Genomic DNA, 24,307 nt, shown 5'->3' with positions numbered 1-24,307 from the left:
GAAATGGTGATATGGAATGTGGGTGCTTGGGGCCAGTCATGCCTAAGAATTGAATAGCATACAATATCCAGAAGTCTCAGCTTTAATATAGGTGTGTGTGTGTAATGATGCCGACGGTTGATGGATGCTAGATTGCTTGAAATTGAAGCTAGTCCCTTATGGATCAAAACGTTTATCCCATATATTCCAGGTGTGGTCACAATCATTTCCACCTCCACTGTTATTTTCTGCACAACAGTAGGAAACAGCAATAACTCCTCAAGCAGTGAGTTTCAGGATCAGCCTCTTAACATTAACAGATCCCAAAATGTGAATATTCCTTTCTTTGTAGCCCTCCCTATCAACCCCATTGGTTTTGAACTTCAAGTCATAGATAGAGTCATAGAGATGTACAGCATGGAAACAGACCCTTCGGTCCAACCTGTCCATGCCGACCAGATATCCCAACCCAATCTAGTCCGACCTGCCAGCACCCAGCCCATATCCCTCCAAACCATTCCTATTCATATACCCATCCAAATGCCTCTTAAATGTTGCAATTGTACCAGCCTCTACCACATCCTCTGGCAGCTCATTCCATACACATACCACCCTCTGCATGAAAAAGTTGCCCCTTAGGTCTCTGTTATATCTTTCCCCTCTCACCCTAAACCTCTAGTTCTGGACTGCCCGATCCCAGGGAAAAGACTTTGCCAATTTATCCTATCCATGCCCCTCATAATTTTGTAAACCTCTAGAAGGACACCCCTCAACCTCCGATGCTCCAGGAAAAACAGCCCCAGCCTGTTCAGCCTCTCCCTATAGCTCAAATCCTCCAACCCTGGCAACATCCTTGTAAATCTTTTCTGAACCCTTTCAAATTTCATAACATCTTTCAGATAGGAAGGAGAACACGATTGCACGCAATATTCCAACAGTGGCCTAACCAATGTCCTGTATAGCCGCAACATGACCTCCCAACTCCTGTACGCAATACTCTGACCAATAAAGGAAAGCATACCAAACACCTTCTTCACTATCCTATCTACCTGCGACTCCACCTTCAAGGAGCTATAAACCTGCACTCCAAGGTCTTTTTGTTCAGCAACACTCCCTAGGATCTTACCATTAAGTGTATAAGTCCTGCTAATATTTGCTTTCCCAAAATGCAGCACCTCGCATTTACCTGAATTAAACTCCATCTGCCACTTCTCAGCCCATTGGCCCATCTGGTCCAGATCCTGTTGTAATCTGAGGTAACCCTCTTTGCTGTCCACAACACCTCCAATTTTGGTGTCATCTGCAAACTTATTAACTGTACCTCTTATGCTCGTATCCAAATCATTTATGTAAATGACAAAAAGTATAGGACCCAGCACCTATCCTTGTGGCACTCCACTGGTCACAGGCCTCCAGTCTGAAAAACAACCCTCCACCACCACCCTCTGTCTTCTACCTTTGAGCCAGTTCTGTATCCAAATGGCTAGTTCTCCCTTTATTCCATGAGATCTAACCTTGCTAATCAGTCTCCCATAGGGAACCTTGTCGAATGCCTTACTGAAGTCCATACTGCTCTCCCCTCATCAACCTTCTTTGTTACTTCTTCAAAAAACTCAATCAAGTTTTTGAGACATGATTTCCCACGCACAAAGCCATGTTGACTATCCCTAATCAGTCCTTGTCTTTCCAAATACATGTACATCCTGTCCCTCAGGATTCCCTCCAACAACCTGCCCACCATTGAGGTCAGGCTCACCGGTCTATAGTTCCCTGGCTTGTCTTTACCGTCCTTCTTAAACAGTGGCACCATGTTTGCCAACCTCCAGTCCTCCGGCACCTCACCTGTGACTATCGTTGATACAAATATCTCAGCAAGAGGCCCAGGAATCACTTCTCTAGCTTCCCACAGAATTCTCAGGTACACCTGATCAGGTCCTGGGGATTTATCCACCTTTAACCATTTCAAGACATCCAGCACTTCCTCCTCTGTAATCTGGACATTTTGCAGGATGTCACCATCTATTTCCCTACAGTCTATATCTTCCATATCCTTTTCTACAGTAAATCCTGATGCAAAATATTCATTTAGTATCTCCCCCATTTTCTGTGGCTCCACACAAAGGCCGCCTTGCTGATCTTTATGGGGCCCTATTCTCTGCCTACTTACCCTTTTGTCCTTAATATATTTGTAAAAACCCTTTGGATTTCCTTAATTCTATTTGCCAACGCTACCTCATGTCCTCTTTTTGCCCTCCTGATTTCCCTCTTAAGTATACTCCTACTTCCTTTATACTCTTCTAAGGATTCACTCGATCTATCCTGTCTCTACCTGACATATGCTTCCTTCTTTTTCTTAACCAAACCCTCAATTTCTTTAGTCATCCAGCATTCCCTATAACTACCACCCTTCCCTTTCACCCTGACAGGAATGTACTTTCTCTGGGTTCTTGTTATCTCATTTCTGAAGGCTTCCCATTTTCCAGCCGTCCCTTCATCTGCGAACATCTGCCTCCAATCAGCCTTCGAAAGTTCTTGCCTCATACCGTCAAAATTGGCCTTTCTCCAATGTAGAACTTCAACTTTTAGATCTGGTCTATCCTTTTCCATCACGATTTTAAAACCAATAGAATTATGGTCGCTGGCCCCAATGTGCTCCCCCACTGACACCTCAGTCACCTGCCCTGCCTTATTTCCGAAGAGTAGATCACGTTTTGCATCTTCTCTAGTAGGTACATCCACATACTGAATCAGAAAATTGTCTTGTACGCACTTAAGAAATTCCTCTCCATCTAAACTTTTAACACTATGGCAGTCCCAGTCGATGTTTGGAAAGTTAAAATCCCCTACCATAACTAACCTATTATTCTTACAGATGAGATCTCCTTACAAGTTTGTTTCTCAATTTCCCTCTGACTATTAGGGGGTCTATAATACAATCCCAATAAGGTGATCATCCCTTTCTTATTTCTCAGTTGCACCCAAATAACTTCCCTGGATGCATTTCCAGGAATATCCTCCCTCAGCACAGCTGTAATGCTATCCCTTATCAAAAATGCCACTCCCCTCCTCTCTTGCCTCCCTTTCTATCCTTCCTGTAGCATTTGTATCTGGAACATTAAGCTGCCACTCCTGCCCATCCCTGAGCCATGTTTCTGTAATTGCTATGATAGCCCAGTCCCATGTTCCTAACCATGCCCTGAGTTCATCTGCCTTCCCTGTTAGGCCCCTTGCATTGAAATAAATTCAGTTTAATTTATTGGTCCTACTTTGTGCCTGCCCTGACTGTTTGATTCACTTCTGTTCTCAACTGTACCAGTCTCAGATTGATTTCTTTCCTCACTATCTCCCTGGGTCCCACCTCCCACCTTACTAGTTTAAATCCTCCCGAGCAGTTCTAGCAAATTTCCCTGCCAGTATATTAGTCCCCTTCCAATTTAGGTGCAATCCGTCCTTCTTGTACAGGTCACCTCTACCCCAAAAGAGATTCCAATGATTCAAATATGTGAATCCTTCTCCCATATACCAGCTCCTCAGCCATGCAGTCATCTGCTCTATCCTCCTATTCCTGTCCTCACTCGCTCGTAGCACTGGGAGTAATCCAGATATTACTACCCTTGAGGACCTCCTTTTTAAATTTCTGCCTAACTCGCTGTAATCTCCCTTCAGAATCGCAACCTTTTCCCACCTATATTGTTGGTTCCAATGTGGACAATGACCTCTTGCTGGCTCCTCTCCCCTGTGAGAACATTCTGCACCCTCTCTGAGACATCTTTGATCCTGGCACCGGGGAAATACACCATTCAGCTTTTTCTCTGCTGGCCACAGAAACGTCTGTCTGTACCTCGGACTGCAGAATCCCCTTACACAATTGATCTCTTGGAAGCCGACGTACCCCTCGTTGCATTAGAGCCAGTCTCAATATCAGAAACTTGGCTGTTCGTGCTACGTTCCCCTGAGAATCCATCACCCCCTACATTTTCCAAAACAGCATACCTGTTTGAAATGGGTATATCCACAAAAGACTCCTGCCCTGGGTGCCGACCTCTCATACCCTTCCTGGAGTTAACCCATCTCCCCACCCAAAATTATCTAAATTTTCATTTAGCCACTTTAACTGCCCAGCCCCATGCATATTCGAATAAACATGCCAGATTTAGTAGTTAGCTTCCCCCCCCCCCACCCCAATGAAGACAAGGTGCTGCTTGCTGTTGATGATCAACCCCCTTCGCATTATCCCTTTCTCTTCAATGCTCTATCTTTTACCTCTTATTTTGTGTTGAGTTGTCCACTGGATAAATGTAATTCTCTCTGTATCCCAAGATACTGCTTACAATCACCACACTTAATTTCCCCAATTTTCTTCCTACAACAGTGCCTTGGTAATCATCCTTTGCCTTTTAGTGGTTGTGCCTCGAGGACTGTCCATGGCCCATTCCCTTGAGTAACATCGCCGAAGCCCTAAATGATAAACAACCAGACTTTTGACCATGCCCAACCTATATAGTCTGGACAGTTGGGCATGGTCAGCCCTGTGGGTTGAGTGCAACCAGTCCAGGGAGTCCGTTGAAGAATTATGCAGATATCAGTCAAAATGTCACACTGAGGGGCAGAAGTGTGCTGTAAATGGATCAGAGATGTGCCATGATGTAGTGAGGCTGATACATGTTAGATATTAATATCTGCAGACGTGATGTTTATGCAGGTGTCACTCTTGAATTGTGCCTTCAGATGTTAATGCCAGGTGTCAATGATGGAAGTTCAGAGAAGCAAGCAGCAAACTGGAATCACCAGGCAACCACTCTGACTTCCATGCCAGGAATTCCCCTGTTTAGTTTCTATCTGATGGCTGGGAGGCTAGGTGGCTTAGTGATCAGAACTGCTACCTCACAGTGCCAGGGACCCAAGTTCAATTCTACCCTCGGGCAACTGTCTATGTGGAGTTTACACGTTCTCCCCATGTCGGTATGGGTTTCCTCCAGGTGTTCTGGTTTCCGCCAGGTGTTCTGGTTTCCTCCCACAGTCCAAAGATGTGCAGACTAGGTGAATTGGATATGGCCAATGTAGGGTTACAGGGAAAAAGGGGTGTGTCGGGGTGGGATGCTCTCTGGAGAGTCAGTGTGGACACATTGGGCCATTTGGCCTGCTTCCATACTATTGGGATTCTATGATATGAATGATTTCAATGAGGCTTAGTTAGTAAGTTTGTGGGTGATACCAAAATTGGTGGTATACTGGACACTGAAGAAGGTTATCTAAAAGGATCTTGATCAACTGGGCCAGTGGACTGAGGAATGGCAGATGGATTTTAATGCTGATAAATGCAAAGTGTTGCATGTTGATAAGGCAAACCAGGACAGGATTTATACAATTAATGGTGGGGTCCTGGGGAGTATTGTCAAGCATACTGACCTAGAGGTGCAAATACAATGTTCATTGAAAATTGGGTCACAGGTAGACAGAGTGGTGAAGAAGGCATTTGGCATGCTTGCCTTCATCAGTCAGAGGAACATTAAGCACAGGAGTTGGGATATCATGTTACAGCTGTGCAAGTCATTGGTGAGGCCACGTTTGGACTACTATGTACAGTTCTGGTCACCCTGCTATAGGGAGGATGGTATTAAACTGGAAAGGGTGTGAGAAAGATTTGCAAGAATGTTACTGAGGAAGGTTTGAATTATAGGCAGAAGATTGATTGGTTGGGAATATTTTCCCTGGTGCATAGGAAGCTTAGGGGTGACATTATAGAGGTTTGTAAAATCATGACGGACACAGATAAGATGAATAATTGAGGTCTTTTCCCCAGGATAGGGATTCCAAAACTACAGGGCATAGGTTTAAGGTGAGAGGGGAAAGATTTAAATGAGACCTGAGCTGCAACTTTTTCACATAGGGTGACGCATGTATGGAACAAGCTGCCAGACTAAGTGGTAGAGGTGAGTTCAATTACAATATTTAAAAGACACTTGGACAGGTACATTGATAGGAAAGGTTTAGCAAGATAGGGGCCAAATGCAGACTAATGGGACATCTAAGGCTATTGAGTAAAGTGCAGGGATTAACATATTAGCAAGGATGGAAAATTGGTTGGTTGGCAGAAAATAAAGTGTGTATAGGTGGCAAAATGTGATCAGTGAAATCCTGCAGATACCTTTGCTGTGTCTCAGTTTTTAACAATTTACATCAATGATGTGAGTGAGGAGATTAAAAGCACGGTAATTGAATTTGTGAATGACACAGATAGGTAAGAAAATATGTTATGAAGAAGATTTAGGAGTTGACAGATGTAGAATAAGTGAGCAAACATCTGGCAGATACAGAATAACTGGGAAAATGTGAAGTTGTTTACTTTGACTGAAAAAAGAAAAATGCAGATAATTACTGAGAGAACAAGTGTGAAACTCTAAATTGCAGAGGGATTTATGGATTCTACTGCATGAGTCAAAAAAAGCTAATATGCAGGTGGCATATTACGGGCATGGATAGGATAAATAAACAATGCCTCTTTCCTAAGGTGGGGAGTCCAGAACTAGAGGGTGTGGTTTAGGGTGAGGGGAAAAATTTAAAAGGGACCTAAGGGGCAACTTTTTCAAGTAGAGGGTGATGCATGTATGGAATGAGCTGCCAGAGGAAGTGGTGGAGGTTGTTACAATTGCAACATTTAAAAGGCATCTGGATGGGTATATGAATTTGAAGGGTTTACAGGGATATGGGCCAAGTGCTGGCAAATGAGACTAGATTGGGTGAGGATATCTGGTCAGCATGGGTGAGTTGGACTGAAGGGTCTGTTAATGTGCTGTACATCTTTATGCTATAAGAAGGCTAATGGAATGCTATCTGCTCTTAAAGAAGGAATTTAACATTAAAAAAATGCATGTTATGCTTCAGTTACAGGCGGCATTTTCGAAACTACATCTCAAACACCATAAGCAGCGTTGTTCTCCTATTTATGGAAGAATATAAGTGCAATGGAGCTGGTTCAGAGGAGATATCATGCCCTCTTGAACTCTCTCTTCAAAGTTCTTTTTAGCTCTACCTTATGGTACTTGCTGACTATCAGTTCCTGACTCACAACATTAACCTATTAAAAATATTAGCCACCATACTGATTAGGAAGGGAACTTGGGAATACTAGACAAGTCAAATCTCTGAGTGAAATATAGATAGTTCATACCTTGTTTTTATTTTTATTCAATATGGTGGCATTTCAATGAAGTATAAGCACACACAGCTGCAGATTTAGTTTTAGCAATAAAACAAAATTTATTACACAAAATAAATAAAAGTATAATAAATTAAAACAAACTAATGAAATATAACAGTTTGAAAAAATTCAAAACCTGTGGCAAAACAAAATCTCATCTACTCCTCAACACCATCATTTTTCAATTAATCAAAATCCAGAGAAATTTCCCTTCTGTATCATATCTGTAGGTTTGATGTAACTGCCTCTTCTCAGTTTTAGTCCTTTGAACCGTGAGGCCATTTCCCTGACTCATCACTCAACTGATAGCTTAGACCTTCTCAGTTTTATAATAACTTGCAGAGTTCTAACCATACACTCCTGGTCTGGAAGTTTCACAAACTGAACTCTTTCACTAAAGTAACTTATTTCTTTAATTGTGTCTAATAAACTCCTTTCCTAGGAAGGACTATACTTGTATTTGGCTTTGGTCAAAATTTCTTCAAACTGAAATCTTACAAACTAACTAAATAATACAAATTGTTCATCTTAGATTCTGGTAAAGCCAATGTTTTCTCTCTCTTGTCATAAGGCCCCACAATATAAATTAATTATCATTATCCTTCCAGGAGTCCATGCAGTCATTTGGTCTCTGATACATATTAGTTTGAAATCGTGATTTTGAAAAGACTGACCAAGTTAATTTTCAAATATTTATTAATACATAAATCATACTTTTCACCACAGATAGTCACCAGTTTAGTGGGAATAGGTCCAAGAGAGCAGAAAGTTTTATCAATGACCTTCCCCCAATTAAAAGGTCAGAAGTGAGGATGTTTGTTAATGATTACACAGTGTTCAATGCCATTCATGACCCTTCAGAAATAGTCCATCCCAAATGCAGTAAGACCTGGATAATATCTGGCTTGGGTTGAAAATGACCATAGTCAAAAAGTGTGGTGCTGGAAAAGCACAGCCAGTGAGGCAGCATCCAAGAAGCAGGAGAGTCGATGTTTCGAGCATAAGCTTTTCATCAGGAATGTGGGGCAGGTCCAAGGGGGCTGAGAGATAAATAGGAAGGAGATGGGGTGGGGGGTAGGTAGCTGGGCATCAGATAGGTAGATGAAGATGGTGGAGTGGATAGGTGGGAAAGAAGATGGACAGTTCAAGAAGACAGAACCAAGTTGGAGTGTTGAATCTGGGAAGGGTGGGAGGAGGGGATTTGAGGAAAGTGGTGAAATCAACATTGAAACTGTGTGGTTTGAGGGTCCCACACATTATGACACCGATGTCTGGCAAGTGCAGTCCTCACTTTCTCCTAGTTGAAAATGACCATCTCTAACAAGAGAGAATCTAATTATTTCCCATTGAATGCCAATGGCATCACCATCATTGAGTCCCCTATTATCAACATTCTGAAGCTAACCACTGACCAGAAGCTGAATTAGATTAACTGACTATGAAGTTGCCATATAGATACTGTGGCTATCAGACCAGGTCAAAAGCTTGGAATCTGACAGTGAATAACGTACCTTCTGACTCCCCAAATCAGGTGCATTCAACAACACTCAAGAAGCCTGACATCATCCCAGGACAAATCTTGCTTCATTGGCTTTTCACATAAGCAAATATTCACTCCCTCCACCATCAATGGGCAGTAGCAGCAGTGTGCAGCGGACTGTAAAGGGCCTGTTTCCATGTTGTATGACTGACTCATGAACAAGGTGAGCTTCAAAAGGGACATGGGGAGTTATTAAAAATAAACAAAGAATCGGGAAGAGTCAGAATAGGGGAAAAAATGAGGAAGAAGAAATCATTGCATTGGTATGGCTAGATGTACAAAGAAAAGGGAGTGATGTGGCAGAGGTAGTTGGATGGATGATTTTAGTGTTGGTGACAAAGAAGTCCATGATTATGCTGTTGTATTCACATGTGTCAACACCTAGTTGGTATTTTCAATAAAACAATTAATTGAATCACTGGAAATCTAACTTTATATGAGTGGCATGGTAGGAGAGAAGGAGTGGCAGTGGCAATGCCTTAGACTTGTAACCATGACATCCAGTCTAAAGATTTTAGTACATGGGTTCAAATTCCATCATGGCAACTTATATTCAATTAATTAATCTGGAATATAAAACTAGTCTTGATAATGGTGATCATGACAGTTACCATTGATTATGGTTACAAATCCATCTGGTAGATGAATGCCCTTTAGGGAAGAAAATCTGATGCACTTTCTTGGTTGATACAATATGCGATTCCAGGCCCACAAAAATGTGCTTGACTCTTGAGTGCCTTCTGTAATGGCCTTCCAAAGCTGTCAGTTGTATGTGATGTCCACAAAACCTGATAAAAGGAATTAACCCAACTGGCATTAACCAAGGCATGTTGTGCAATGGAATACTCTCAGTTTGCTTGGATAAATGTAGCTCCAATGACAATTTAGAAGTTTGATATTATCCAGGTCAAAGAGGCCCATTGCCTGGTACCCTATCCAACATCTGCAACATTCACTTCCTCCATCGCTGATATGAATCAGTAGCAATGCATGTAATCTACAAGATGCACTGCAACAAGCCATCAGAATAGCTGTGACCTCCACCACCTAGAAAGATAAGGGAACATCACCATGCAAGTTTCACTCCCAAGCCACACACCATCCTGACTTGAAATTATACTGTCATTCCTTCACTGCTAGGCCAAAATCCTGAAACACTCTCCATAATAGTACTCTGGGTGTACTAATACTACATGGACTGAAACATTCAAGAAGGCAGGTCACCACCTTCTCAAGGGAAATTAGGAATGGGCAACAAATGCTCACTGAGATAGTAACATCCACATTTGGGATTTAAGAAGAAAAGGTTGATTGAAATGCAGAAGGAATGCGATGGGTGTTAGAATGCTAATGATGTCACAGCTAACAATGAGTGCACAGGATTTGCTTTGTACCATCTTATAGGAGATGCAAATTAATATAGAATCAACAGCAACCTTTAAATTGATATTGGATAAATATTTGAAGCAGGAAATATTGTATTAATATTAAATGAATGAGGCAATGACTCTACTTCGTTTTTTTTGAACAAGCAGGTACTTGTTTCAATTTTATGGACTGATTGTCCTCCTTCAACTTGTTGTCAATTAGTTGTCAACTAATCAAATTTAGTGTTGTTAGAAATGCATTAAGTAAACACTGTGTTTATGCAGGCTTAAAGTACAACTTATGCAGTGGTACTTCATACAGAAGTTTTCTTCTGTTTGAGTCGGTATGTTACTAAGATTTCAGTGACTACAGTGAAATAACATGGAAACTGTGGGAACTACACTATATATCTATCAAATCTGTGAAGAAATGATAGGTAAGCAATGTTTTGGATCGTGAAAATAGATTTGAACTGTTTTTCTGTCCTGTACAGAATGTAAGCACAGAAGGCCATATTTGTAAATTAAGCACAACAAATTAAAGTGGGAAATACAAGAGAAAGAAATACAAGAGTCTGCCATACAGTTAACTCAACATTATTACAGATACACAGCTCTTTCTTGAGACTTTTCCTTATCTGGTTAACGTTCTATAACTTTGGGCTGCATTACATCAAGCACTTTAAGGAATTCACTGCACTTTAAGAAGAAGGTGGCATGGTGGTTAGCACTGTTGCCTCACAGCTCCAGAGACAAGGGTTCAATTCCCGCCTCAAGCGACTTGGCTGTGTGGAGTTTGCACATACTCCCCGTGTCTGCGTGGGTTTCCTCCGGGTGCTCCGGTTTCCTCCCACAGTCCAAAAATGTGCAGGTTAGGTGAATTGGCCATGCTAAATTGCCAGTAGTGTTAGGTGGAGGGGTAAATGTAAGGGAATGGGTCTGGGTGGCTTGTGTTTCAGCGGGTTGGTGTGGACTTGTTGGGCCGAAGGGCCGGTTTCCACACTGTAAGGAATCTAATCTAAAAAAAAGGTCACCGATCTTCTCCACCTCGTCAGCATCTTCTCCAATACCTCACACTCTATCTCTGCTCCTATATCCACCACCTACCAAGGCTCATGCTTTACTACTCACTTTAATCCCTGCAATATTTTCCCCCACTTGCTGTTACCCATACCAACCCTTGACATCACAAATTCTGCACACCTCAATGGTGCCAAACTCCTCACTCAGGAAACCTCCCGCCTGCACCAGAAGTAATAGCTGTGCCAATGACTTTCATCTCCCTAATACCTACCTCTCACTTATTCAACAAAGAAAGCAGACCGAAATAGGGCAGAAAGACTCAAGATGGGTGATGGACTGCCCAACATTCAGCTGTGCCCAGTAAAAACCAAAAGGACTGCAGACGCTAGAAATCAGAAACAAAAACAGAAATTGCTGGAGAAGGGTTTCAAGCTCAGTGATGCTACCAAACCTGCTGAGCTTTTACAGCAATTTTTGGTTTAGTTTCTGATGATGATCACAAACAAGATGCTCGTCATATGAGTAGTGAAGAGCTGAATCAAAAACAGAAATTGCTGTAAAAGGGTTTCAAGCACAGTGATGCTACCAAACCTGCTGAGCATTTCCACATGGTGAGCATTTGACTGTGAGCATCATTTCTAAGTCCCTACACTAGAGTCAGACTTGACTAGACTTTCTATGCCAAGATCCCCTAAGCAAAGGCTATCCCACTTGACTTGACTGCTGCTAATAACCACTATGAGTTTTCTTAATTTATGTATCACAAAGCAACATACAAGTAAGATGAGCCTAGTATGTCTGGCTGAGGGGACAAATATAAAAAGACAAAGCAGTGCATGGCAGGGATGCTGTGAGCATCCAGGTAAGCTCAGAATAACTGTGCATTTTGACAAAAAGCAAAGAGCCTGGAGATATAACTTGGTCCAGTCCATGAGCTGGTGACATTACTGCAGAATTATAATTAATTTTGCTGGTACAGCCTGAGATGCAGCACTGAAGTGCAAAAGAATCCTGTGCATAGATCAGAGATGCGATAAGGATAGTTAACACCTGGCAATTTTCAGATGCCTAACTCCTTGGATATGACTGTATGTGTGTGGCCAGTGTGCTGTGATGTTGGTGCTCAGTGTCCAACATGAAGGTCATTCAGAGGTAGAGGCTAGCTAAAGTTGTTAGTTACCTACTCTGGATTCAGCTTTTCATCAAAGATAGATCTTTTTGAGCCATGTGCTATTTGTACAACAGTTTCAACGAAATCCACATTCAGAGATGGAGATAATAAAAGTAGAAAATATACATGGGATTATTTTTAGTTTTATTTCTGGGGCAGGGTATGTACCTGTAACATAGCTGTGTTTGATTCAATGCTCCTGCATCTTACTATCATTACCTGTTTTGCTTTTAGTTTTTCAATATTTGCACTTCTTTTAATTTTACTGTTCACTTTGATAGTGATGAACACCCATATTACACCTGTGGCAATACTCTGTTTGTAATGGAACTAAGTTTCTTCATGCATAGTAAACATCAGTAGTGAAGTCAGCATTTGTTCCCTATTCCTAATTGACTTTGTGAATGTGATGGCGAGTTATCTTTTTGCGCTGTTGCAGTCCCTATACTGTAGTGTAGGTAGATCCAAAGTCTTTAAAGAAGGAAGATGCGACGGTATGAAATTATATTTTCACGTTCAGTTGGTGTATATTTTGGAGGGGATTTGTAGGTGATGGGTCCCAATGTTTCTGCTGTTCCCTGCCATCTAAGGGGTAGTAATTGTGAAGTTTGGATGGTGTTATCTAAGAGCTTTGGTGAGTTGTTGCAATGTCTTGGAGATGGTACACACCACTGCCCCGTGCCTCAGTTTTGGAGGGAGTGAACTTTTAAGATGGTAGATGGAATGCTGATCAGGTGGGCTGCCTTTTCCTGGATCGTGCTGAGCTGGTTGAACACTGTCTGAGCTGCACTCATCAAAGCGAGTGGAGAGCCATCACACTCATAATTTGTGCCTTTGTGTGAATAGGCTTTGGGTAGTCAGGCAGAATATTAACATTGATTTTCCTGCTCCTCGGATGCTGCCTGACCTGCTGTGCTTTTCCAGCATCACTCTGATCTAGACTCTGGTTTCCAGCATCTGCAGCCCTTGTTTTTACCCAGAATATTAATATGATCAATTTCTGGCCTGTTTCAGGTCAATAGTACGATGATGATGGTAGAAGACTGAACAATTATAATGATTTTTCTCTTGCTGATGATAGTCATTTTCTGGTACTTGTGTGATGTAAATTTTGCTTGCCACCCATCATCCCAAACCTGGATGTTATTTTGGTTTTTGCTGCATGTGATGAGGTGTCAAGGCTATTATCTGCTTTTATTACTAAAGAATAGAATGGAAAGACACTTAATCTTATCCTTTGAGGTTTTGACAGCAAGGCAATTATTAACTTCTCGTGAAATCTCCAATATCTGCAGATTCATAATTGGTACTACTGCATATAAAACAGCTTCATGTATGATCTTATTATAGTGGGAAAGTCATTGGTAAAACAGCTGAAGATGGTTGGGCCAGAATATTACTGAGGGCTCCCTGTAGCAATGTCACAGGATGAGATGATTGGCCTCTAACAAAAACAATAAACTATCTTTGTGTTGAATTTGATTCCAACAAGTGGAGGCTCTTCCCATTTACTTCAGGATAGCTAAGCCACACTTTTAGTTATATATTGCCTTGCTGTCAAGGGAATTCATTTTTACATCACCTTACCAATTTACTTTGAATAGATGAATGCCTCCATTTGGTAAATGAGGGAATCATATGAATACAATAATTGTTCATCTACTATTTCTGATAATTGTTTTAACCCTAATTATGTTAATCTGTAGAATGAGCTGAAGGTACTCTCTTGGATGTTCTTTCCTGCTTAATTACTGGAACCACAACAACCATAAATTAGGCTTACAAAGAAAACGTTGAGTGAGAACTTGAATGAGGGAAATTAAATGCCAACTTTGTTTCACTGTTAATGTGACACTTTATTTTTGTATTTCATTGATTTTTGCTAATACCAATAAAGATGCAGAGTCATTTAATCCTGTCCTTTCAGACTTCAATACCATAGTGATTATCAATTTCTCATGATATCCCACATGATCTTGTGTTCAGATTAGTATTTGCACAATATATATTCATCTTTTCAAACAAAAACGTCAAGATTAACATTTATTATGAAAGATGACTGCGTTTATAGCTTTCTCATGATATCTTGTGATGATAAAGTTTACCACTGTATGGATGTTAACTATTAGACTATCTACTGCTGCCGAACATGATAAAAGCTGTTCATTATTTGCTAGCTACACTATATAGCTTATTTTATTTATCAATTATAAATATATGTTTATTGTTAAACTTACTCTTTCAGAGTTGGATTCCGGCCCATCCTCAACAAACACTATAGGATGGAGAGATGTATTGTGACACAGCTTGTGCATCTCTCCTTCTGGTGGGCACTGCTCAGAAGGAACTGATTCTGGAACAATGCTCATAGTGGTTGTACTTTCAGATGGCTGTTTGGTAGACGAGTGCACACTATCAGCTGCTGAAGGCAGTGCACAAGTAAGCGGCCGGTTTCCTGCTACCACAAATGACTTAATCTCTGAGACTGTAGAGGTGAGAGACTCAATTTCAATAGACTGAACGGTGGCTGCTGCATTGTCTGTATATGTTGGAGTGCTGGTAGCCTGATGAGTGCCCTGTGATTGTTGAATTTGTGTCGGATTCTCTACAGTATCCATTTTCACCAACTGAAGTTTTGGAGATGCCCTTAATTCATCCACTATCTGAAAGACAGTTTCCAAGTTAACTTCAGACTTTTTGGATTCATCTGTAGCAGTGCAGTGCCAGGCTGCTGCATTGCTGTGTAGAACATCAACAGGGTATGAAGACTGCATGGCAGCATTCTGAAGAGTAAGAAAGTTGAAATTTCTAAGTCTGTATGCAATATAAATTTGGTACCAAAAATACTGTTTCCATATTTCTTTAAAGCAAACTGAAGAAGTTTCTCACTAACTAGATTTGTACATATTTCTCTGATAATATGAATAGTCATTTTAAAGCATAGAACTTGAGTATTGCTGCTAAATGACAAAGTTTGTTGAAGCCTTGCATCTTGCACTTTGAGAACAATTCAGAAGATTACAAATTCAAGTTTAAAATCAACATTTATGCAGAATGAGAGGTCTGTGATGATTGATTGGCAAGTGGATTGTAATTGGGAGAAATGTTGCCATAGCAAATGAACACACTATTGTTGATTGACAGTTAGCCATCAAGCTTTGTTTAAAATTTAAATCAGGCAGGCTGATTCTGATTGGACAAGGCATTATCCAAAGAATGAACCAGAAATTGGCAGTCTCATATTTTGTCACTTTACCTGACAAAGGAGCAGTGCTCCAAAAGCCTAGAATTTCAAATAAACCTGTTGCACTACAACCTGGTGTCAGGTGACTTCTGACCTATTTTGGTGAGTTGGAACAGGCACAGTGCATGTATGTTATTTCTATACACACAGAATCAGGCCCTGTGTATTAATATATGTAGTTTCCAGCGCACGCATGTGCACCAAGGCCAACGGACAATCCTAAATTATTTGCCAGTATAATTCTCTACACATCTAAGACATACATTTGCCTTCGCAATACATTCGTATGTGCACATTTCCTGTGTGCATAACCTGACTTCCTGTTGTTATACTTCTGTCAAGATTTACATGATCCTTTTTGCATTTGCCAACCAACAGTGATCTCCTCTCATGCAGTATAAATGTTGTTTTTTCCCCTTGAATGGTATTCTTGTGCCTTGTCATCTACACGCTGAAAAGCCTCCACAAATGTGTTTTTCCATCAATATATTTCTCTCTATTAATGTACATGATTATAAATCTTACATTTGTGTGCATTTCCAGTCTGCATAATTTAATATTCTGTTATCCACTGTTGTCAAGTTTTATATCAGTATTTTTGTATTATAAACATTTATCTTGTGACTTTTACCAAATTTTAATCAAGTAAACTTGTTGTGCTGCAAATGATCGGTAGGACCACTTGGTTCCTCCAAATGATGCAAAATGCTCTCCAAATTTGTTTTAATTCCTTTATCCCTAACTTCAAATGAGATTTTAAACAAACTATAATAAATGCATCTTATAAAATGATGGAATGCATCCATTTAAGTAATTTAATGCCTCTTAATGCCTTCATCAATGTTTGTACTTCAAGCTCTTTCCCCCAAAATAAGATTTGATATTTCTGTTCAATGCTGTGAAATTGTGAGCTGAATGTGGGGACAGCATGTGTAATGTATTTAAATTCCCTAGCTTGGTATCAATACTATTCAACATTTGATATTCATAATATTTACTGTTTTCAAACAGTTTCAACTAGTTGTTCACAAAGATTACTTGAAGAAGAACAAGAGGACAATATTCATCAGAGGCTCTGGGTAAGTGGTTTTTCAAATCACCCAGTCAGTAAAGCGCACATGTTCAGAAAACTATGCTTGCATGACATACAGATGGAGTGCTGAATTGGGAACTTGTTTCATGTGTCAAATCTGATATGTATTTTTCTAATTTAAGTATGGATTATGGATCAGATTCTGACCATAGAACTAACAACTTTCAAATTACTAAAAATTCTGAAGTGAATTAAATATCCAGATTAAAGAAGGAGTTGTCTTGTAATGGTAGTTGTCTGACAATCAGTTGAAAGTAGTTGGTTCAATTGCTGTTTATTATTGTAGCAGAAGCTAAAGTAGTTAGCGAGTCAGCAGAAGTTCTATATAAGAAGTACAGCTTTTATTTCATAAGTTCAGTAAGTGGCACATGGTCAGGAGCCTATACCTGAGTGAGATGTAGACAGAATGTGGAATTAGATAATTCATTCATTAGGAAATTCAGTGTATAGTGGTAAGAGGGGCTCAATCTTTCTTTTAAAATCAATCTCCAGTATTAATGTTTTTATTTGTCAGCTAGGGAATTGCACATTTCTATTACTTTACTTTCATGTATAAACTATTAAATCATTAACTAATTAAATAAATTTAGTAGGATGTATCAGTACCAACAAAATTTATTGGCCAGATCTATTCATACTGGTAACTGGATGTAGATTTGCTCGCTTAGCTGGTAGGTTCCTTTTCAGACATTTCGTCACCATACTGGGCAACATCTTCAGTGTGCCTCTGGATGAAGCATTGCTGATGATTCCTGCTTTCTATTTATATGTTTGGGTTTCTTTGGGTTGGTAATGTCATTTCCTATGGTGATGTCATTTCTTGTTTATTTCCTCAGGGGTGGTAAATGGGGTCCAAGTCAATGTGTTTGTTGATAGAGTTCCAGTTGGAATGCCATGCTTCTAGGAATTCTCGTGCATGTCTCTGTTTGGCTTGTACAAGGATGGAAATGACTGCCAGACTACTCAGACCTCGTGGCATCATGGTAGCCCACAAACCCACCTACACACTAAAAGAGCAGCTAGTGAACTTGAAGGACTCTATACAGACAACAACCAAAACTAATGTCATTTACAAAATACCGTGCAAGGACTGCAACAAACACTACATTGTACAAACAGGCAGAAAACTAGCCACCAGGATACATGAACATCAACTAGCCACAAAATATGACCCTCTCTCACTAGTATCCTTACATACAGATAAAGAATGACACCACTTCGACTGGGACAACACATTTATCCTCGGACAAGCCAAACAGAGACATGCATGAGAATTCCTCGAAGCATGGCATTCCAACTCTATCAACAAACACATTGACTTGGACCTGATTTACCAACCCGTGAGAAAAAGAACAGAAAATGACATCACCATAGGAAATAACATCACCTCAGGAAATGACATCACCAACCCAAAGAAACCCAAACATATAAATAGAAAGCAGGAATCATCAGCAGTGCTTTGTCCGAAGGCTTACTGAGGAGTAATTTTGATCACAGAATTTTGGTCACAGATACCTAGTATGGTGACGAAACATCTGAAAATGAATCTCCAGCTCAGTGAGCAAACCTACATCCAGAACCTCAACCTGAGCTACAAATCTTCTCAAAACTTGCTAATACTGTAGCATTTTCAACAGCAGAACAATTGACTAATAAATAAAGAAATGTTGGGGCTGCTTCAACTACAGCAACTATTATTCACATTGGGACTAAGAACATATGAAAAAACAAAAATGTAGTCCTACAGTCAGAATTTAGGGATCTATATGGAAATTAGCAGGTAGGACTTCAAAAGTAGTAATTTCCAAATTACTTCCACTGTCACCTGCAAGTGAGTAAGGGGCAGGAAATTAAAACTATGATGGATGACTAGAATTTTGTTGCATGTAGGAGAGTAGGTTTTAGGACTGGGGGAGATGCGACCTGTACAGGGAGGGTAGATTTCAGTTGAAACAGCCAAAATGTGTTTGGCTTATGGGATGTTTAGCTTGTACTGTTGGGGAGTATTTAAACTAATTTGGGCAAGGGCCAAATGATGAATTCAGTTGGGATAAAATCAGGAATGAAAACGGAAAGCAGAAAATTAGCTCACGAGTCTGAAACACAAAGGAAACAAAAACTAGATTGAAAACAAATTCATAGTACTCCAGGTATTTGTTTAATTGCAAGGAATATAGCCAATTAGGCAGATATAGCGACAGCTCAGATAGAATGTGATAGTATAGTATCAGTTTTTACCGAAACATGGTTTAAAAAAGTACAGAAGTGGAAGCTTAACATTTTTTCCAAATAGGATTTTCAGAGAAGATAGACAGTGGCGAAGAAAGGAGGAGTAATTTTGGTCACAGAAAAAATAACAGTTTTGAGGAATAAATAATATGTTCGAAGGATCATCAAATGAGGTCATATGGATTCAGCTAAGGAACAAAAAGAGGGCAGTCGCACTACTAGACATGGTCAGAGGGAGAGAGAAGAGCAAATGCAGAGGCAAATTGCTGAACTGCAAACCAACAGGGCAGTAATAGTACAAGATGTTTACTCCTCCTATCCTGAGATAGTCTCAGTGTAAAAGAAATTGAAGGAGCAAAATTCTTGATATCTGGTTGTGAGTAGGAAATGAAACTGGGCAGACGGAAGGACTGGCAGTGGGTGAGCATTTTTGTGGTAGAGCTCATAATTCAGTTAGTTTTAACATGATTAGGGAAAAAAACAAAAGTTATAACTGGACTAAAGATTGGGGCAAAGTTAATTTACTAAGATAAGGAGAGTTTCTGCAAAAATGGACTGGCAACAGCAACTTGAATGTAAATCGGTGTCAGCACACTGAGAAGCATTCAAGGGGGAGATGCAAGATGTTCAGAGTAAACATGTTCCCACAAACAGAAAGGCTTGAACAGCCATATCTAGTGGCCCTGGATGTAAAGAGACTTACAGGATAAGACAAATCAGGAAAGAAAAGCTGCTGTTTGACATTGTAAACTCAATGGCCTGAAACATACTTTTTTGGTTAAATGACAGTTTCCAGTGGTTTTCATGGAGGATTTCTCTCTATGAAGCCTCATGAGATTTCTTGCTACATCTTATCAACCATGCCTCACCCCTACTTGCCATTTGCGAGATATCTGCCAAAAGACCAGCATTCCATCTTTAAAAGGCTACTATGCATTCAGACAAATGATGGCACTTCGATGTTGCTTTTCAATGGCAACATAATCGCAAAGCAGCCACAACACCATGTAACTCATAGGTGGCACAGCTGACACTTCATTACACAAAAAAACCCTCCAATCTCTTATCCTAGTATCTGTTTAACAACCAGGTCACACAGTTACTTGTCTTTAGCTATACCCTGTGTAACCACTACTTCTAAGTCACAGCTATTCTCTCCTCATGCCCATTGGGTGCCTGCACCTTATCAATGGACAGTAGGGGAATATCACATACAGACTTCCGACTGGATAATTCCAAAGATGGGCCTTTATTTACAGACAACAAAAAAACAACAAAACAAATAGATGCTGTAGTTTGACCCCACAATGCAAATCAAATATTAGCATGATGACCAATGATATTTTACAGTCCACAGTTGCTTGCAGAATCCAGCTCATACCTGATGAAACTGGGTGTTAAATCACCCTGATTACCTTGAAGCATTCTACTCAACCTAGCTCTGCCAAGCACAAGAGTTTTCTCCTCCTCAGTGTACGCATTCTCCTCCTTGAAAGATTGCCCCCATTCTGCAGTTCCTCTGTATTCAAGACATTGCCTCAGTGCTTGCTTCAATTGTGCAGAGCATAGCACACTAAGATGTTGTGGCACATTGCCCAGCTGAACCAAGTACTTGAACAGCATCATCAGCAGCCCTACCGTCTGCTCCACCACAGCTGTGACTAAAACGTGGGATGCATTACATCTGCATCAGCCAGAGCATTGTGCAATCGTGTGATCAGCCGTGGTTGCACTAAGTAGCCCTTGTTTCCCGATAATCAGCCTTGTAAGAGTCCAAACCTCAAAAACACCAGGTATGAGAGAGTGCTCCAGGATGTAGGATGGCAACTACTAGGAAACTGGCAATTCACTTTAATGAAGTGATGTGCAGGTTTCTGAATCCTACTGATGAGCTACAGTACTGACCTCATCATGGGAAACAAAATGAACCAATGTGATCTTGCACAGATAGCATTTGGGGAGGCACCAGGGAGGATGGCCTCAGGTCCCAGCATCTGTCATAATCTGCGTCCTGTGACATATGGATCCTGTCTGATAATGCCCCTTGTTCAACCTCAGGAAATGGACTTGGGGAGAAAATCTCAGATCCTCCTGTGAACACAATGCATCCTGGTGAGCCCTGTAACTGCGACCTCTGCTTGAGCTCGATGCTTCTCGCTGCTGCTCTTGGGCTTCCTATCAGATATGATCCTCCAGCATCCATTTTCACCTTTTTTAGGAAGGCAGACATAGTGACCAATATCTCACTTATCCAACTCTTACTGGCAATGATCTACACTGGCAACATAAGAAGCCAAAGAGGTTCTTAGCTCCGAAAATAGTCAGTAGTGACATACCTTGCAGATGAAGGCTTTCATGTTGTGCAACACACAGCATCCTGATAACCAGGGCCATGTCTCATTCAGCTTCACCTCAGCTCAAAGTGCTGTGCTGGCTGAGCAAACCACACATGACAGCAAAAAGTGAGTGCCTGCTGCATTCCAACTCATTCATATTTGCCCCTTCATTACACAAGCGTTCAACAGATGTGGAGCCTGCATTTTCACTCATGAAACTGACACTGACTCCACTCACTCTCGGCATTTCCCCAGTCATCTTCCATTTGCAGTTAGCATCTAGTGAACAACAGTTGATGGCAGAAAATGCGGCTCACAGTGAGCACAGATAGCAGCAGGAGCAGCTGGTCACCAGATACTCACTGCAGAACAATGCCTTGTTTACAGCAAACTACCCCAGCAGCCCAATTCCAGTCATTCCCTTATCCAAAAGTGCAGACCCCACTAAATTGTACATTGCACTTTTTCTCCTACTTTCTTCTTTGCCCTGAGCTTTGACTTTACACCTTATTAATATGCACCATCGTCCTGTACAATTCCAAGTATAGATCACAGAGGTGATCACCATACCCTCCAGTATTTTACTGTATGTCGTCATTATATCTTGACTTATCCATCAGTTATCCTCTTCCGCAACTCAAAAAACCACTGCTTTCCTTCCCTCAAAGTCTTGATAGTCTGAACTTCTTTTGGCAATGGGTTCCCCCTTTTATCCCTACAAGCCACACTTGCATTCTCCCTACTGCACAACACAAGGATTCTATGACTATATTCGCTCCAGACCTCTGACCAACTTTGACAAACATTCCCTAGACATGACTGATGAGCTTCCTGTCTTTGCAGCACTACCACAGATGATATATAATTTCCCTGACCGCTTGCAATGGCCCTTCAGGACTGCCCACTCCCAGGCTATAGTTGAACATATCTCCTGTGACTGGCCTGAACAGTGAACTGACCATGGATAAATCCTGGATTGTGTGCGCTCTGTGCACATGACTGATAGTACCAAATCTCCTGACCAACAGCAATCCACATTTGAATTGAATGAGGACTACTTTCCACCTACATTCCAATGTGACCATTTGAATGTATAAACATGGGTTTGCTGTGCAGGCAGCTGGCAGATGCTGTAGATGCTCAATTGGTGTCTTAATGCATGCAACAGCATGTTGTCCCTTCTTCAGACAAATTCCTACCTCACAAACGAACATGTCTGTACATCAGTATTGATAGCCTTTAGACTCAGGCTAAAGTATTAATGCTCTAACAGGCTTGGTATAACAAGTCAATTCAAGGCAGGGATACTGTAAACATCTAAGTTAAGCACTAAGTGCACCACAGTTTAGAGAGCAGGCAAGTAGATCTGAAATGTAGCTTAATCTAAGCAATGAGCTGGGTGCTTGACCAGTCAAAGTTTCTATCAAGCAGCCTTTCAATGCTGTTTTTGATGCACCCCATAGTACGTTAGTTAACCAATGAGTTTTTTTAAAAATACAGTGATAATTTCATGGTCGTTATTATTGACAGTAGCCTTATAGTCCAAATATATTAACTGAATTTAAATTTCATTAGCTGCTTTCGAGTTGTAAATACCAACAACCTGGTATCTGGATTACTGGTCCAGCAGCAATACTACAACAGCTTAAATTAGAGAATTAGATTAATCAAGGCTTGTCGGCATGATGAGCTACTTTGATGAACTGCTGCAGTCCTTGAGGTGCTGGGACACCCACAGTGCTATTAAAAGGGGAGTTCCACGATTTGAACCAACAACAGTGGAAGACTGGCTCTATAGTTCTAAGTCATGGTGGAGTGTGGCTTGAAGGACAACTTTCTGGTGGTGATGGTGATACCTTTGTCCTTTTACGTGAGTTTGGAAGGTACTGTTGGAGGAGCCTTGGTGAGTTAAAGCAGTGCAACTTATGGATAATGTACACTGCTGCCACTGTATATCATGCTGAAATGGGGGAATATACAAAGTGGTGGATAGGAAACCAATCAAGTGTGATGTTTTGTCCTGGATGGTATGAACCTTTTTGAATGTTGTTAAAACTGCACTCATTGAAGCGAGTAGTGAGTATTCTATCTTGACTTCCCTTGCAGATAATGGACAAGTAATGGGGAAACAGGAGGTGATTGAATTCATAACTCTGATTAACAAGCATAGATTGTAGAGTTGGATTAAAGAGTAATTTACTAATTGGCGAAGTTGTCATTGTAGTACTACAATAAATCTCTATAAAATGTATCAATTTTACTTTGGGGAATGATAGAATGGTTTAAAAATATTAGCCTCATCAAGTCTGTTAGAATGAACAATGGAACTAAAAGAAATTGAAATGTTGCAGGTTGGACATCTTGAATTGTTTCTTGATTGTGTTATGACTACATTTCAGGCCAATAAAATCTGACAGGAAGAACAGTATATGCAAGAAGAAATAATGAGGTCAATTGGTAATCTGACACTGTGTTCAAAAACATAAGTAAAAATGAGGGAGAAGAAAAAAACGCTGACACGTTTGAACAATTTTCTTTAACAGAAATACAATAGACAGCTTCTGAGTTGAGTGAACTGTATCAAACAATGTACTCAGAAATTGAATCAGAACCCATACCTGAAAGTTATTATTTAAATGACAAAGTGCTAATGAGGAATTGGAGGCCATCTCAAATATCAACTGATGAGGAACAAATGGCAGGTTCAGATGGCAATTCCATCAAGGTAAGATCTCTTAGCACTGTCTTAAGACATTGTTTAACACCTCTATCTAAAACTAGAAGGGGAAATCACTACCTTTTAGCAGTTGTGGATCCTTCAAGATTTCTTGAAGCTGGGCCTTTGGGAAAAGCTACAGCAAACATATTTGTGCAGATGTTACTTCAATATTTTACAAGATATGGATACCCAAGGAAATACAACCAGATCAAGGTTAAAAGTTTATCTCATAAAAATCCACAGAAATAATGAATAGTTTGGAAATCAAACAAGTTATGTATTCAGCTTATGATCCCAAGAAGCACTAAGAAAATGGAATCAAACTTTAAGAACTGTGATTACAGCTTATTGTCAGAAAGGATTGCGACAAAGGAATTTCCTTGTTACTGCATGTTATGAGTCTCT

At 40.5% G+C, this 24,307-nt stretch overlaps 1 protein-coding gene across 1 annotated transcript in view; it reads right to left on the bottom strand.

The window, feature by feature from the left end:
• Positions 1 to 24,307, bottom strand: part of hsf5 (heat shock transcription factor family member 5) — a 112,164-nt gene that overhangs the window by 12,472 nt on the left and 75,385 nt on the right. Inside the window, exon 4 of the mRNA XM_043718920.1 lies at positions 14,519 to 15,064. Coding sequence (XP_043574855.1) covers positions 14,519 to 15,064 — 546 coding nt within the window. The remainder of the gene's footprint in view (positions 1 to 14,518; positions 15,065 to 24,307) is intronic.

The sequence above is a fragment of the Chiloscyllium plagiosum genome, chromosome 28 (genome assembly GCF_004010195.1).
Source record: "Chiloscyllium plagiosum isolate BGI_BamShark_2017 chromosome 28, ASM401019v2, whole genome shotgun sequence".
NCBI classification, from domain to species: domain Eukaryota; kingdom Metazoa; phylum Chordata; class Chondrichthyes; order Orectolobiformes; family Hemiscylliidae; genus Chiloscyllium; species Chiloscyllium plagiosum.
Note: the sequence above shows the minus strand (reverse complement) of the source record. Positions and strands in the feature narration are given on the sequence as shown.